We start from the raw sequence: 17,830 nt of genomic DNA, 5'->3' as shown, positions 1-17,830 counted from the left end.
TTTCAAAATGAAAGGTCCTGCTCTTGTTTTCTTTCCTCTGATCTTATGGCATGTTTTTGGTCAACTGCAGTTGATTATTTAGATACTTTCCTTTTTGTAATGTCTTTTAGAGGATGCTGTCCATCACTTTTCTGTGCATGGGAATATTTTTGCTGCTGCTGTTCTGCCAGTATTATGTATTTAGTTAAATGTTCTGATCCCTTTAAGGAACTGGGAGTATCTTCTAAATAGAGAAACCCTTCTAACTCTGCAAGCTCAGAGTTGGCATGTACATGTTTTAGCAAAGTTTTTAGAGCATGAATCAATAATAATCCTGAAATATTTTTCTCAGTAGTTTATATCTTGTCCACCATCCAGCTTTTGGCAGTCAGGATGTACTCTCTTAGTGCTTTTTGTCAGTACCAAATTGATGGAGGCTACAATGTTTTTTTAGCATCTCCTTTCTTAGCTGCTGCCTTAATTTTCTGTGAATTTATGGACTTAGAAGCATTTTTGATGCACACATTGAACATGAGGGGCTTAGTATTAAAAAAGAATAATTTGGTGTATATTTAACATAGTCATTCTGTATTACAGTTTTATGCCATTAATGAATATGATGATGTTTATTGCAGGCTAGTTTTGTTGCATCTGGAAATAGAACTGATATTTCATTAGATGATCCTAACTTCTGGCAGAAATGGGCCAAAAAAGCAGAAATAGATATAGATGCCATCAGTGGTAGAGTAAGTATTTTTTGTGTGTGAATATTTTCATTTGTGTACATTCTTTTTAATGGTCCTTTTTGTCTTTCTCATAATCATGTTGCTCATGTGAGTTGACTATTCTCAATAGAGAATGAACTATCAAGTTACCACCTTTGCAAATTAATATTAAAACCTTTGGCATTTAAAGATAGCAGTGTTGGATTTATGAAACTTTTTCAACCAAAACTAATCATCACACTTGTTATTTTAAATTGACTTCTTTGGTTAGTCTGTGCATTAGTAGGCAGGTTCAGGGCTTTTCTAATGTAAATCTGGTTCCCAAATGACCCAGGAGACCATTTTAGCACCTAAGAATGGCTGGAACACAAGAGCCAGTCTGACTGCTTGATTTCCATTGGTCACAACCCCTACCATAGGCGCTTCGAAAGAGTGTGAGAGAGAGCCACAATGTCAGTTCTTCTTCAAGTGCTTGCTCATGTCGATTCCATTTTAGTTGTGCACGCGCCCATGTGCACAGTTGTCGGAGATTTTTGCCTTAGTGGTATCCATAGGGCCAGCTGTGGCGCCCCCTGGAGTGGCGCTCCCATGCGGCGGTATATCAGGCGCCGCCAGCCCTGCCCCCTCTCAGTTCCTTCTTGCCGGCAACTCCAACAGAGGGGTAGGAGGATGGGACATGGAATTGACATGAGCAAGCACTCGAAATAAAAACGGTTACCTACCTTTCATAACTGTTCTTCAAGATGTGTTGCTCATGGCCACGCCACCCCTGTGTTGAAGGAATCACTAGGTTGTCAGTTTTAAAATGGCTTTATGTCTCCTTTGCATTGCCAAGAGCATAGGGAAGAAACTGGTCCCCAATATCTATGGCAGTATTCAGTACAAACAAAATAAAATGTTACATCTAGTTTGTAATGTACATCTAATGTATTGGTCTCATTGAAGGAGTAAAGAATGAAGAATGTCTGTTTTGTTGCATAAGAATTCTATAATTGGTTTACAGCTAGGAATTTCTTTGATGTTTGTGTAAATGTGAAATTTAAATAGAAATTGCCCTCTCAAAATTATGTCAGGTACTTTTAGAAAATGTTACCAACTATGTCTTAAATAATATTTGTTAAAATTTTACAGAACAGCCTGGTTATTGATACCCCAAGAATTAGGAAGCAAACAAGACCCTTTAGTGCCACAAAAGATGAGCTGGCTGAGTTATCAGAAGCAGAGAGTGAAGGGGATGATAAACCAAAACTCCGCAGGCCTTGTGACCGCTCTAGTGGATATGGAAGAACAGAGTGCTTTCGGGTGGAGAAAAACTTATTAGTCTATGGGTAAAATATACTCTATTTTGTTAAAGTGAAACTCACAACATAGTGTTGATTTCTAAATATACTAAATCTTATTTATGGAATATACTTTTTGTTTTATTAACAAGAATGAATTACAGATCTTAAGATGTAAAATGGTTATGTGCGTTTTAAATATTGCCAACTGTTGAGACTTATAAACTAGTAAATTATGAGATACACTGGCAGCATAACTCCTTTCCTTTTTCTTCAGTATTTTAAGTCATTCTTCTAATATACTCTTAATGTACTTCTGTATTTTTAATTCTCATCCTCCCCGACTCTTAAGAGGAGTGCTCTCAGGAGCTCAGATGAACTGCAGCTCACCAATAACACTGTCAAACTATCTATCAATTTTTAAATCAAAGTTGTATGCATGAGACACGTTGGGGAAATCTGTTTGGGATGGGAATTTTGTTCTGTACCCTATATAAGTCTTTTCTCTTCTGAAAAGTTTAATAGAAAGAGTGAGGTTTTTCCTTTTTAATCAAAATGTGAGAAATTTGTTAATCCATGGATTATACATAAATTTTAAGTGTTCACTGGAAAGAACTATGCAGAGTTAGAAATTGCGTAATATAATGCACATACAGTATGTGTTCATTTTAAAATCAGTCTGGAAAAATAGGACACAATTTTCAGAAAGAGATACCTAAAGTTAGGCTTATAAATCCATAATTAGGTGCGTAAGCAACCTGATTTTGAAATATACTAAGCACCCTGCAGTTCCAGCTGGTTTGAATAGGAACTTGCAGATTCTCAGCACTTTTGAAAATCAAGCCTATTTATGAGCCTAACATTTGGGAACAAAAACCTTGGTCGTAGTTCACATAAAGAGAGAGACTGTGTGTGTACATTTAGCAGTACTGTAATAACGATTTTTGAAAAACCTAAACCAATAATCCATATTTGAGATACACATTCTTCAGATTTTCATTTGAAACGGTTATTTTGACGTTTGCAACATCATGGTATCTGAAGCCTGAGTGATTCACAGTCCTTTGGACTCTAGGAGCTTAAGCTTCCGAAGACACCAAAAAAGTGAAAACCACAAAATCTTATGAAGTTGTTCCTTTTGCAATAATACTCACATACAGATTGCCTGAGTATTGTATTTTAAAAATTCTGCTGGGTGTGTCACTTTGGATCAGGTGGGGTCGTTGGAGAGAGATTTTGTCACACGGTCGCTTCAAGAGGCAACTAAATGAACAGGACGTGGAGATAATTTGCCGAGCACTCTTAGCATATTGCCTTGTTCACTACAGAGGAGATGAAAAGATAAAAAGTTTTATATGGGATCTCATCACCCCAACAGAGGATGGGCAAACACGAGAGCTGCAGAATCACCTAGGTAAGGAACTAAGTGTTTCTGTAATTAGACAACTTTTTGTATGTAATTTTGTGATAAAGAAATCAACATTTTCTAAGTATGTGAAAAAAACAGCTAAAATTTTTGTTTAAAGAATAATTAAATAACTAAAGTAAATGGATTTTGCTGAGGTTATCTCAAAAGGTTGATTGGAAAAGCAAATTCTCCTTTTTCCCATTCTTTGCTATTGCTGGCTTTCCACTATGGGTTGGTATACTGTATGTAAGGTATACTTTCCCAGTTCATTGCTCACTGAAACCTAGTTCACTGTGTGCTAACAGTGACAACAAGCAATCTCTCCTTTATCTTTCTGTTCTAATGATGAAATACACCTCTTAGAGATTCCCTTTCTGACAGGCCAAAGACCTATAATGAGCCTGGTATCCCATATGGCATTTGAGGTCACCACCAGAGTTTACGTCTCTTTTAGAATATATTAATTTAAAAAACACTACAAAGCATCTGCCAGTTGTACATTACTGTCCATTGCTTTGTATTTTCATTTTGTGTAGGTTTGTCAGCACCTGTGCCGAGGGGTAGAAAAGGAAAGAAAGTGAAGACTCAGGCTAGCACTTTTGATATACATAAAGCAGAATGGCTTCGAAAATATAATCCGGAACATCTACTGCAAGATGAAGGATATAAAAAACACATAAAGCATCACTGCAATAAGTAAGTACTAGTATAAATGTGTGAATGTATTTTTTCAGTTTGTATAAAGGATTATTTTTTCTTTTAGCTCTTCATTGTTATACTCTTAAAAGATTAAAAAGTATATCTTAAAGAACAAAAAGGGGTGGGGGCAATCGTTTTTCCCCACCGATGATTTTCCGAAGCAGAAAGTAACATAGCTCTAGTAGTAGTAATAACCTTTATGGCATTTTATTGTACATTTCCAAAGCATCTTACAAATATTGTTTGTTTCCTTTCTTCTTTGCCAACTTATCATTCTGTGAACAGAGATCTGGGAAGTCTGCTACTTCTGTAGAACCACAGAATTCACAATTGTGGGTGTTGTGCAGAAGGAGGTATTAGTAGCACGTGCTTGTGGGGCAGGCTCATGGAGGGTGGGCCACACATCTCTGGGTGATGGTGTGGCACCTGCTGGTCTTTGTTGGCCCTTTCTTATTAAGAATGCACCTATTGGTCGGTGCCAAACATCCAACAAGCATGTTGGGTTTGGGAGGCTTGGAGCTGCCCATAAAAGGCAGGAAGGAGTAGAAGCAGCTCTCTGTCTATCCCCTTGCTGCAAAATCTCAGGTTCCAAAATGTTACCATCAGTTTCCTGTGTTTCTGTCAGTCTGGGGGTTTGTGTTGTTGGGTTAAACTATATGTTGAGGTTACAAGCATTAGAAGATACAGATACGTTTCAGTTTTAAAACGGTTGCAAGGCATCTGGACTTTAGAGGTTGTTATGGGTTTGATTTAACTCAGTAAATAAATAGCTAGGCTCAATCAATTTTATTAATCAAAGATTATTAGTCAAAGATTAAAACAGTGTAATACAGAAAGAAGAATACATTACCAGCAATCTGGGATGCAGTAGTGTAGTTTGTAAGCTCTCTCAAAATCTGAGCTTCACTCTTGCTCTCTTTATACTACAGTTGAGGGTTTCGTCATTTCTTTGCATTACTTCTCATCTACTGTTTTTGACATGTTTTGAAAGTCTTGCACAGACCCTGCACTAAACAGGGCAAAGTTTGTAACTAGTTTATTACCTTGTTTTGATCATAGTATTCCAGAAATCAGCAAAACTTTAGAGACAGCCTTCACCACTTACAGCTTGGAACAGAGGGCATGTTAGCTAAGCATCAACAAAATTGTTCATCTGGTTCTTTTCTGGAATGACTCTCTAGCTAACACAGAGATCATAATTCTTCACATCTCATCTTGTTTAAACAGTTTAATATAAGTAAAAAGCACTTTGGGGAAAGCGGAACATGAATAAAATTCATAGTTCTACAAAAACACTAAATCTTACAGACATTTTCTTATTTGGCTCCATATGTATGCTCCTGTCTGCAGTAGCCAAGCATAGCAGAATGCCTAAAGGATTTTGGTTTGAGAGTATGTCTCAAGCCTTCTTGTATTCTCCTTCTGTCTACAGAGCAACACAGTTGTGCAAAGCCGCAAAGGTTATAGCATGTAACTTTAGAGTAATGTTAGTGTAATAGAACTCAGCATGAATGAATATAAAGCAATGTAAAATGTAAGGTATTATACTTATTTATTAGGGCTGTTGATTAATCACAGTTAACTCATGCAATTGACTCAAAAAAATTAATCGCAATTACAAAAATTAATCACGATTAATTGCAGTTTTAATCGCACTGTTAAACAATAGAATACCAATTGAAATTTATTAAATATTTTGGATATTTTTCTACATTTTCAAATATACTGATTCTTCTTTGAGTGCTTGCTCATGTCGATTCCATTCTAGGTGTGTGCATGCCCATGTGCATGGCCCTCGGAGATTTTTGCCTTAGTGGTACCCACAGGGCCGGCTGTAGCGCCCTCTAGCGTGCTGCGCCTATGCTGCGGTATATTAGGCGCTGCCGGCCCACACCCTCTCATTTCCTTTTTACCTCCTGTGGTGGTCAGTCGGAGCGCCTCTCTTGTTTGTCAAGAGCTAGCAGTTTTCTTCCATGGGCCTTCGGGTCTTTGTTTAATTGTAGTTAGTGTTAAGTAGCTGTTAAGTAGCATAGTTAGCTGTTAGCGAAGGTTCTGTCTGGGACTTCGCCCCAAATGGGGCATGCTCCGAGCTCCTGGGTTTGAGCCCTGCTTGGTCTGTAGCAGGCCTATACCTGTAAGTGACCCCCATGACAGCTGCCTTAAGTGCTTGGGGGAATCACACATTAAGGAGCGTTGTCGGATCTGAAAGAACTTTCGGCCTCGCACCAAAAGGAGAGGGACATTTGCCTCAGAGCCCTCCTGATGGAGTCCGCTCTCCGCCTGACACTTCCGAGCCCTCAGCACAGGCCGCACCGAGTACTTCGGCCTCCGCGCCAGTGTATGGCTCCTTTCAGCACTGTTCGCCAGTGTCGAAGAAGCAGGCGAAGAAGCACTCGCAAGCGCAGAGCAAGAAGGCCCAAGGGTCATCAGGTAGAGGGACCAGGCCTGTCTGCCAGCCTTCTCCAGAGCAGCGCGAGCATGCCTCTGCGGCTGGGGCTCTTGGCCCTCTTAAAAGTCCATCACTGACTCTGGTAAGCAGTATGGGACCACCACCCTGCCTGCACCTTCGTCATCCCAGGCCTGGGAGCAGAGAGAGCACAGGTCTCCACCTGCTCCTGTGACATCTCTGGTGCCACAGGACCAGACTACGGCTCCCTGAGAAGGCAAGCCCGTCATTAAGACCCCTCCAGGGCCAGGGGATCACCGGATAAGCAATCCCGTGGCAGGTCACCCACCTTGAAACGGGCAGAGAAAAAATATTTTGTGCCGGCCAAGGGTTTTGAGTACCTTTATACTCACCCACTTCTGGGCTCGCTGGTTGTGTTTGCGGCCAGCGAAAAGCACAAGCAGGTCCCCACTGCCTCTACTTTCAAGAATAAAGAAGCCAAAAAACTTGATGTATTTGGCAGAAAAAATTATTCAGTGGCCAGCCTACAATTATGAGTGGCGAACCATCAGGCCCTGCTATGCTGGTACAATTTTAACTTATGGGAGAGTCTCCAGAAGTTCCAGGACTCCCTTCCTTAGGGTCAGTAATTTGGTACCCTGGTGGAGGAAAGGACCACAGCAGTCAGATGCTCCCTGCAAATGACATGGGATGCGGCGGAATTGGCAGGGAGAGTGGTTATGCGACGCAACTCCTGGCTCCAAACGGCGGTCCTGTCCCAGGAGATGCAGGCCTCTATTCAGGACCTCTCTTTGACAGAGTTGGGCTCTTCTCTGATCAAACGGACACCAGGCTCCACAGGCTACCCTTCGCTTGTTGGGTATGCACTCACTGTAGTCTGCCAGAAAGCCATTCCAACCTCCGCCACCATTGAGGCCTTGGCAAGGCCAGCAGGGATCTACAAGGAGAAGGGACACCGGGTTTAGCCGCCGTCGTCCCTCCTCCTCTTGATTTCCAGCCCAACCTGGACCCACTAAGCACCCAGGGCACCAAAAGCAATCGTTTTGAGGGTGTGCCCCAGTCAGCCAGCCAGATCCTGCCTGTCCTTTCCTCAACCCCTTTCACCCTACTGCTCGGCCAGGTCGTGAGTTACCTTGGACCGCTAGGTCCTGGACATAGCATATCGGGGCTACAACCTGCAGTTTGTAGATACCCCTCCTTCCCGTCCCTTCTTTCCTGTTCCTCTTCAAGGACCCCTCTCATGAGCAACTCCTGGTTCAGGAGGTTCACAAGCTCCTGCAGTTGGAGGCTGTGGAGGTGGTTCCTCGGGACATGGAAGGAAGAGGATTCTACTCCCATTACTTCCTAATCCCGAAGGCTATGGTCTCTGCACGGTCTCCCTGGTCTCCATTATCCCCTTCCTGGATCCAGGGGACTGGTACGCTTCTCTTGACTTAAAGGATGCTTACTTCCATATCTCCATATTCCTAGGACACAGGCAGTTCCTGCGTTTTATAGGGACGGGGTGCCATTTCCAGTTCACAGCGCTACCCTTTGGCCAGTCCTCGGCCCCCAGGGTGTTCACGAAATGTGTGGCGCCCATAGTGGCTTACCTCAGATGTTGGGGGTGGGGGGATTCCAGATCTTCCTGTAACTAGATGATTGGCTTATCAAGGGCAGGTCTCCGGGACAGGTGTGGAGAAGCCTCGATGTGGTATGCTCCACCTGCAATGACCAGCACCTGTTAATAAACGCACAAAAGTCCACGTTGACACCAGTCCAGTGCATAGAGTTTATCAGAATGGTTCTCGATTCCGCGCAAGCCAGGACCTTCCTTCCAGAAGCATGCTTTGAGGCAATGGTGGATCTCATTGCCCACGTGAGGAGGCATCTGATCACCATGGCCCACACTTGCCTGCGGCTGGTGGGCCACATAGCAATGTGCACATATGTGGTCAAGCACGCCCGGCTTCATCTGCGACCCCTGCAAACGTGGCTGGCAACGGTCTGTGTTCCCAGCAGGCACCCACTAGACCGAGCGGTCATGGTGCCGTACCGCGTCCTCTTGTCCTTGAACTGGTGGCTAGACCCCAAGTCAGTGCTGTGGTGGTTCCCTTTTTTGTCCCCATCACTGTTGCTCACCTTGGTCTTGGACATGTCAGATCTGGGTTGGGGATCCCACCTGGGTGAGCTCAGCACCCAAGGCCGCTGGATGCAGCACAACTTCGCGCTTCATATCAACGTCAGGGAGCTCAAGGCGGTGTGCCTGGCCTGCCAGGTGTTTTTGACCCATCTGACAGGCAAGGTGGTGCCTCATGGATAACACAGCCATGATGTATTGCATCAAGAGGCAGGGCGGCGCCAGGTCTTCTGCTCTGAGTTAAGGGGCGCCCAGCCTCTGGTACCTGTGTGTGCAGAACGCCATCCACCTGGTGGCTGCTCACTTACCTGGAACTGGGAACATCCTGGCAGATCACCTCAGCAGGACCTTCTCCTCTCGCCATGAGTGGTCCCTCCATCTGGAGGTGGTCAACTTGTCCCCCACTGTTGGAAGATCTTCCCAGGTAGACCTGTTTGCATCCCCGCAGAACAGGAAGTACCACAAGAACAGGAAGTACCACTGCTCCCTATATGGCGGGGTTAAGGGTTCCCTATTGGATGCCTTCCTGATCCCATGGTCAGGAGTGTTAATGTATGCCTTTCTGCCAGTGCTGCTTCTCCACAGAGTCCTGCTTATGGTGAAACAAGAAAGAGCATGGGTCATTCTCACTGCACCAGCATGGCCTCACCAGCACTGGTTTGGCATGCTGCTGAGTCTTTTGGTGGCTGACTTGCTGCAGTTACCTTTCCATCTGGGTTTGCTGTCCGAGAACCAAAGCAATCTGCTGTACTCAAACCTGGTGTCGCCGCACCTGACAGCGTGGCTGCTCCATGGCTGAGCATGGACGACGGAGAGTGCTCCGCAGCGGTCCAAGAGGTCCTGCTGGGCAGTAGGAAGCCCTCCACCAAGGCTATCTATGTAGCCACGTGGAAGCGCTTCGCATTTTGGACCTCAGACAAGTGCGTTCATCCTGAGGAGACCTTGTTACAGGTCATCCTGGACTATTTGCTGCACTTAAAGCTTCAAGGCTTGTCGCTGTCTTTGGTCAAGTTGCACCTGGTGGTCATTTCTGCATTCCACCTTCTGCTTCAGGGCACGTCTGTCTTCGCCCATCCCATGACAGCGCAGTTCCTGAAAGGTTTAGAGCGCCTGAACCTGCACATCCGTTATCCGGTTCCTCTGTGGGACCTAAATCTGGTGCTCTGGAAGCTCATGGGCCCTCCCTTTGAACCCTTAGCTTCCTGATCTCTCCTGCTTCTTTCTTGGAAGGTGTCCTTCCTGGTCGCCATAATGTCGGCTCGGCGGAGATCAGGGCAATAACATACCCAATACAGTTTTCTACAAGGACAAGGTCCAGCTGCGCCTGCATCTAGCTTTTCTGCCCAAGTTTGTGTCCCAGTTCCACATGGGTCAGGACATCTACTTACCAGTCCTCTGTCTGTAGCCTCAGATGAGGAGTTCAGGTTGCATACAATGGATATCAGACGGGTGTTGGCCTTCTACATTGATAGAACATGGCTGTTCCGTAAGTCAACACAGTCGTTTGTTGCTGTCATGGACAGGATAAAGGGCTGCCCGGTGTCAGCCCAGAGAATTTAGTCTTGGTTTATGGCGTGCATTTGCCAGTGCTATGAGCTGGTGAAAGTGGCCCCACCAGCGTTTGTGACAGCTCATTGCACTAGAGTGCAGACGTCTTCCTGGCGCAGGTGCCGATTCAAGAGATCTGTCGGGCCATCACCTTGTCCGTCCGTATGTTCGTGTTGCACTACGCACTGACTCAGCAGGCGCGAGATGACACTTTGGCAGAGCCGTACTACAAGCTGAATGATGGTGAATTCCAAGCCTACTTCCGTTGATACGGCTTGCGAGTCACCTAGAATGGTATTGACATGAGCAAGCACTCGAAGAAGAGAAAACGATTACCTACCTTTCATAACTGTTGTGCTTCAAGATGTGTTGCTCATGTCCATTCCATTACCCACTCTCCTACCCTTCTGTCGGAGTTGTTGGCAAGAAGGAAGTGAGAGGGCCTGGGCCGGCAGCGCCTAATATATCACGGCATGGGCACAGGACGCTGGAGGGCGCTACAGCCGGCCCTACGGGTACTGCTAGGCAAAAATCTCTGACGGCTGCTTACGTGGGTGTGTGCACACCTAGAATGGAATGGACATGGCAACACGTCTCGAAGATCAGTTACGAAAGGTAGGTAAATGTTTTTTCGATTACAATACAGAATACAAAATGTACAGTACTCACTTTATTTTTATTACAAATATTTGCACTATAAAAATGATAAAAGAAATAATTTTTTTCAATTTACCTCCTACAAGAACCATAGTGTAGTCTCTTTATCATGAAAGCGCAACTTACAAATGTAGATTTTTATTTTAGTTTAGTTTTTTTTTTACATAACTACACTCAAAAACAACACAATGTAAAACTTTAGAGCCTACAAGTCCACTCAGTCTTACTTATTGGGCAGCCAATGGCTAAGAGAAACAAGTTTGTTTACATTCATGGGAAATAATGCTGACCGCTTCTTATTTGCAGTGTCACCTGAAAGTGAGAATGGAGGCATTTTTGTAGCCGGCATTGCAAGGTATTTACGTGCCAGATACGCTAAACATTTGTATGCCCCTTCATGCTTTGGCCACCATTCCAGAGGGCATGCTTCCATGTGATGATGCTCATTTAAAAAAATGTGTTAATTAAATTTGTGACTGAACTGGTTGCGGGAGAATTGTATGTCTCCTGCTTTTTGTTTTCTTGCATTCTGCCATATATTTCATGTTATAGCAGTTTCGGAACCCAGCGTGTTTGTTTTAAGAACACGTTCACTGCAGATTTGACAAAACTCAAAGAAGGTACCAGTGCGAGATAACTACGGCACTCGACCCAAGATTTAAGAATCTGAAGTGCCTTCCAAAATCTGAGCGGGATGAGGTGTGGAGCAACACTCCGATGCGGAAACTACAGAACCTGAACCACCAAAAAAGAAAATGAACCTCCTCCTCCTTCGAGTGATTGCTCAAGTCCATTCAACTTAAGTGTGTGTGCTCACCGCATGCAGCAGTGCCGAAAGTTTTTCCCTCAGCAGTATCCACACACACCTAGGTTGAATGGACATGAGCAACACATCTCAAAGAACACGAGTTCTGGAGCTGGTGACATGTCTCTGATGATGAAAATGAACATACGTTGGTCAGCACCGCTTTGGATCGTTATTGAGCAGAAGCCCTCATCAGCATGGACGCATGTCCTCTGGAATGGTGGTTGAAGCATGAAGGGACATATGAATCTTTAGCACATCTGGCACTTAAATATCTTGCAACAGTGCCATGCCAACACCTGTTCTCACTTTCAGGTGACATTGTAAACAAGAAGCGGGGAGCAGTATCTCCTGCAAATGTAAACAATCTGGGTGATTGGCTGAACAAGAAGTAGGACTGAGTGGACTTGAAGGCTCTAAAGTTTTACATTGTTTTATTTTTGAATGCAGTTATTTTTTGTACTTAACTCTACATTTGTAAGTTCAACATTCATGATAAAGAGATTGCACTACAGTACTTGTATTAAGTGAATTGAAAAATACTATTTCTTTTATTTTTACACTGCAAATATTTATAATATAAAATGAGCACTGTATACTTTGTATTCTATGTTGTAATTGAAATCAATATATTTGAGAATGTGGAAAACATCCAAAAATGTTTACATAAATGGTATTCTATTATTGTTTAAGGTGTGATTAATCGTGATGATTTTTTTATCACACGAGTAATCACAATTAATTTTTTAATCGCTTGACAGCTCTGTTATCTGTTTGTGAGAGCTGTTTCCCCAATATATTCTCTTTTACAAGAGTCAGCTTCACTAACACTGATAAAAGTCCACTCCTTATATGATATTTTTCACTACGGCATTTAGCAAGGTATGTGACTAAAACATTGCAAGCTTGGCTTTTCCTATTTCACGTATGGCCTGGCTAGTAGTTTGGCAACTACCATGGGGCCTTGGCTTAGTTTAGTCAAGGGTGAAATCCTGGCCAGATGAAGTCAATGCGAAAAAATCACACTGATTGTCAGTGGGGTCAGGATTTTCACTCTGGAGATACAGTGTAGGTTTGTTTGGCAGTTACATTTGGACTTGGAAACAAGTGAGTGAGTTTCTAGTGAGATATGCAGATGAGGTAATATCTTTCATTGGACCAGTTTCTGTTGGTGAGAGAGACAAGCTTTTGAGCTTACACAGAGTTCTTCTTCAGGTCTGGGAAACGTGCTCAGAGTGACAGAGCTAAATATAAGGTTAGAACGGAATGTTTAGCATTAATATTTAACACATATTTCAAGGGACCACTCAAGGTGAAGTGCTGTTAACATCTCTCCAGTCATAGAGGGGGGAAAAAAGCTGAGTGGGAGGTTTGGGGGTTAAATGGCTTATACAGGTGTGGCGGGTGAATCGCCGGCTGGGGGAGGCTCCTGCCCTTGCCACAGCCCCCCCAGTCCCGTGTGCAGGGTGGGCGCATTGTCCCCTTTCTCCCCTGAGCACAGGGTGAGCGGCACGCAGCCCCACCAAGTGCAGGGCGCACTCCCCCCGAGCTCAGGGTGACCGGTGCACAGCCTCCTCAGCCTCAATGCCCCCAGCTTCCCCCAAGCACAGGGCAGGCAGCCCCAGTGCCTCCTGCCCCTGAGTGCTGGGTGGTGTGACCCCAGTGCCTGGTGCCCCCCAATGCTGGGTGTCCCCCCCTCCTACCCCCCCAAGTCCCGGCTGCCCTAGCCCCAACACGCTGCCCTGAAAGAGGAGCAGCCTGCCTGGGCTGGGGCCAAGGGGGAAGAGCAAGCCAGGAGGAGGCTCAGGGAGGAGCGTGGGTGGGGCCACACCAGGCTGTTTGTGGAGGCACAGCCTTCCCCAGCCTATGTGACATGCAGCCCATGGGCTTATAGATTGTAGTAATAAGCAATAAATTCAGTGTCTCTGTTCAGTCCTCGATTGTTAGTAAGTAGCAAAGTTATGAATTTAAGCTCCCAAGTTCATCTTTGGACGGTGTTCCTCCCACTCCCTCATGAGTTTGAGGAGTTCCTGTTGCATGTAGTTCCCTCAAAGGGGCAGATGGACCATTTGCAGGATGCTGGAAGGTTCTTGCAGGGGGCAGGAGGCTTGTCCACACTGACTCTTGTTCTCCCTGCTGCTCTGGCAGTATAGTGTGTGTGGCAGTGATGTGGTATAGTGTGTGGCAGTGATGCTTTGCTGTTGGCCTGGCTTTCTAGAACGTGATATTGGTGGGCTGCCAGCATTTTTCCTGAGGAATGCAAGTGAGGGAAGGGAAATGGCAATTTTTAGCAGTTTATAACTCAGCCAAACCTGAACAGAATTTCAGGGGACAAGAAAAGGCACGTCTCTAGCCAAAGGCCTTTTTCCCTCTTGAATTTCAAAGGCTTGTTGCAAAGAATGGAGGTCTTTGAGCAGGGATCGGCAACCGTTGGCACACAGCCCACCAGGGTAATCCCCCTGGTGGCCGGGCCGGTTTGTTTACTTGCTGCATCCACAAGTTTGGCCAATCGCAGCTCCTATTGGTCATAGTTTGCCGCTCCAGGCCAATGGGGGCTGCTGGAAGCAGGGGCCAGCACATCCCTTGGCCCACACCACTTCCCGCAGCCCCCATTGGCCTGGGATGGCGAACCGCGGCCAGTGGGAGCCACGATCGGCCAAACCTGCGGATGTGGAAAGTAAACAAATCGGCCCGGCCCACCAGGGGGCTTACCCTGGTGGGCTGCGTGCCAAAGGTTGCCGATCCCCGTCTTAGAGATTCTCAGGTAAAGGTTGTACGAATCTTAAATGTTAGGCAGCCTAAGTATAGGATCACTGCCAGTTTCCCCTGTATTTCAGGAAAAAGCAGAATTGAAAAAAAACGAGTAACTAGTTAATTGCACAAAAAAAGCCTTCCAAACATAAATATTGATAGAGTTCTAATGTCTGTTTCTTCTGTGTGTTTGTTTTTAGGGTCTTGCTTCGAGTAAGAATGCTGTATTACTTAAAACAAGAAGTCATTGGTAATGAATGCCAAAAAGTGTTTGATGGAGTTGATGCCAGGTGAACTATACTGAAGTTTTTTTGCTTGTTTTTAGATGTAGACTATTAAGTAAAAATTCAGAATACCTCTCAGGGAAAAACAAGTAAAATTTACCATTTTTGCCCATGAAAAAACTGTTTTTGTTGTATTTACTTTTTTATCATTAGCAATTCAAAGTTTTAGGAAATATAAATATATTTAGGACAAATAAAAATTCACCTGATTTATACTCTGTCAGCAGGATTCCCATGCTTTTTAGTAACAGAATTCAGATAATGGATCTCTTTTGACTCTCATTGAAGTTAATGGCAAAACCTTCATTGGTTTCAGTGCCATCAAAAGCAATTTATGTGCTTTAATTTAGCTGCAAATTACCAAAGCTCTCAGTCCTCAGTGAAAAAATTGTCCTTTTCATTCATGTTGCACTGTTTATGATTTATGCATGTCAGTGCTTTTTTTTTTCTTTCTTGGAATGCCAGCTGACAGATATTTTTGCAAAAGAGAATGTGGCCTATATACTCTGTCTTTTAACAGACCTGGAAGCTGTGAATAAAATGATGTTTAGCTTGTTGATCAGAGGCTGGTTTTTGTGTGTTTGGATATGTAAAATTATTGCTGCTTTCTATTGAAAATTGAGATATAAAATGTGGAATAACAAAGACAAATTAAATTTCATCCTTCCCTGTGTAGATTTATGTTTGTTTTATTGATGAATTTTTCAGTGAAGTTGATGTTTGGGTCCCTGAGCCAGAGCATTCTGAGGTCCCTGCAGAGTGGTGGGATGCAGATGCAGATAAATCCCTCCTAATTGGAGTTTTTAAGCATGGTAAGTAATAAGGATTACTGGATGACTAAATAGATATATATATTTTTCCCCCCACCCCCCACCGACACAAACCTTTCCTCGTTTCCTTTTATGCCTTCTTTTAAAAATCACTTTTATGTTGTTGCCTCTTCCCATTCAGGGTATGAAAAGTACAACACTATTAGAGCAGATCCTGCACTGTGTTTCTTGGAAAGAGTGGGCAAACCAGATGAGAAAGCAGTTGCTGCTGAACAGAGAGCAAATGATTACATTGATGGGTATGAATGTTTGTTTAGTTACAAACTGTTTGATGTAAACTGAACTAAACTTATACACTGGGCCTGGTTCTCTTCTCACACTATTTTTACACCAGTGTAAGCTGATTGATGTAAATGACATTATTTCTGGTGTGTTCCAGTGTAAGTGAAAAGAAAATCAGGCCCAGTGTATTTATAGCACAATATTTAGACATGGGAATTCATTGGTAACATAAAAACTTAGGTTATCCATGTGGCAGTGATAGTGCTTTGCATTGCTATATGAGAGATGTGAGTTTGATTCCTCAGTACAAAAGCCAGCAGGAATTGGGAGTTGCTATCATATTAGTCAACCTTTTCTCTAGAGGCCAGGAATGCCTAGTGTTGCTAAACAGCAACCCCTTTAAATCAATTTGAGTAGCATTGACAGCCTCCAAAGAGGAGTGGTGGTTCATTTTTCATGAGACAGAGGTTTGGTGGCCACAATTTAGGGCCACAGACATAGAAGACCTCTTGGGGTGATTGTGGGGCAGGAAAGAGGGAAAATGTCGAAGCCATAGTTCCTGTTGTAGTGTTTTTTCCCCTCCAAAGTACAGTGACTGAGATTTCCCAGTAGAAAGTTAACCAGAGAATAAATCCATCTCGATTTAGAATTGCTTTGCATAATACAAACAGAATAGGTCCTTTTAAAAGAGTATTAAAATGGATTATTTTACTGTGTTGAAATTTTAACAGGGATGTAGAAGATCCAGAATATAAACCAGCCCCAGCAATGTTTAAAGATGATATGGAGGTACGATATGCATCTGTTTTTAGTTCTTTCTATCATAATGAAAATGTTACTTCTAACTTTGTGGAGCTAGTTATTTTAGCATTTTTAATATTTCCTATACATGCACAGCTTAAGTATAAGTCTCTCAGAAGTCTTTGACAACATATTTTTGGGTGATCCCTTCATATTAAAGATGCCTTAATGGCCAGTTGTCTAAAATATAACAAAATATTATTATTCTTATTTTATTTTTGTTAGTTATCTACCTAAGGTGTGTGTTTTTTAACTGCATCTCTGATGGATTTATATTTTTGATTTATTTCAAATCTTGGATTTTTTAGGATGATGCTTCATCACCAGGAGATCTAGTAATAGCTGACGGAGGTAAAGTAAATTAAACTTCATATATGATCATTATTGTGAACGTATAGTATCCTATCATGCTGGGCTACATCATGTCTTGGCGCAGCCCTGCTTTAGGTGTAGTGCAGAACCTGAGACACTATCAATAATTGACTTGTTTCTTTGAGTTTGGTTGTTTTCTTTTAATATAGACGGTCAGATGATGGAAGGAGACAAAATTTATTGGCCCACTCAGTCTGCTTTAACAACACGTCTGCGACGCCTAATAACAGCCTACCAACGTACTAGTAAGAACAGGCAGGCCCAGCAAATCCAACCAACGTTTCCAGTTCAGGCCACTGTGATGCAGCCTCCATATGAAGAAGCTGCTCTAAATCCAAAAATTGCTGCCAAGATTGAAAGGCAACAAAGGTTTGTGCAAAATAAGTATTCCGTTTAAATGCATGAGCCTATAGGAACTCAAAAAGACTTCTTAAATTTTTTTAAAGCTGTAATCACTAATGATCACAGGTGATAATATTAAGAAAATTACTGAATGTCCAAACTTGATTGATTTTTTTTTTCTTTTTATTGCCAATCCAGATGGACGAGAAGAGAAGAAGCTGATTTTTACAGGGTTGTATCCACATTTGGAGTGGTGTTTGATCCTGACGGGGGTCGATTTGACTGGACAAAATTTAGAGCCATGGCTAGGCTACATAAGAAAACTGATGAGAGTTTAGAGAAGTACTTGTATGCTTTTATGTCTATGTGCAGGAGAGTCTGTCGCCTTCCCTCAAAAGAAGGTATGTATCATAGGAAAATAGAGTACAGTATGTTTTAAAAAATATTTGAATCATGTAGTTGATACTGATCGTACAAAATATTGTTTGTTTCCTCTTTCCAAAAAGCTACAACTCTGTCTGCTTTCCAAAATTTTATTAGGGGAGAAGAAAAAGGGGAAAAGTCTAATGTGGAACATGAGGTTAATGTTTTGTGGGACTTG

At 43.2% G+C, this 17,830-nt stretch overlaps 1 protein-coding gene across 13 annotated transcripts in view; it reads left to right on the top strand.

Moving 5' to 3' along the window:
- CHD9 (chromodomain helicase DNA binding protein 9) overlaps positions 1 to 17,830 on the top strand; it is a 193,709-nt gene that overhangs the window by 130,151 nt on the left and 45,728 nt on the right. For all 13 annotated transcript variants that reach the window (XM_077831202.1, XM_077831201.1, XM_077831209.1 and 10 more), the window contains 11 exons: positions 615 to 725; positions 1,836 to 2,032; positions 3,199 to 3,398; positions 3,929 to 4,088; positions 14,579 to 14,668; positions 15,371 to 15,474; positions 15,614 to 15,731; positions 16,446 to 16,503; positions 16,824 to 16,866; positions 17,037 to 17,256; positions 17,428 to 17,630. In XM_077831202.1, coding sequence (XP_077687328.1) covers positions 615 to 725; positions 1,836 to 2,032; positions 3,199 to 3,398; positions 3,929 to 4,088; positions 14,579 to 14,668; positions 15,371 to 15,474; positions 15,614 to 15,731; positions 16,446 to 16,503; positions 16,824 to 16,866; positions 17,037 to 17,256; positions 17,428 to 17,630 — 1,504 coding nt within the window. The remainder of the gene's footprint in view (positions 1 to 614; positions 726 to 1,835; positions 2,033 to 3,198; positions 3,399 to 3,928; positions 4,089 to 14,578; positions 14,669 to 15,370; positions 15,475 to 15,613; positions 15,732 to 16,445; positions 16,504 to 16,823; positions 16,867 to 17,036; positions 17,257 to 17,427; positions 17,631 to 17,830) is intronic.

This window comes from Eretmochelys imbricata, chromosome 12 (assembly GCF_965152235.1).
Source record: "Eretmochelys imbricata isolate rEreImb1 chromosome 12, rEreImb1.hap1, whole genome shotgun sequence".
NCBI classification, from domain to species: Eukaryota; Metazoa; Chordata; order Testudines; family Cheloniidae; genus Eretmochelys; species Eretmochelys imbricata.
Note: the sequence above shows the minus strand (reverse complement) of the source record. Positions and strands in the feature narration are given on the sequence as shown.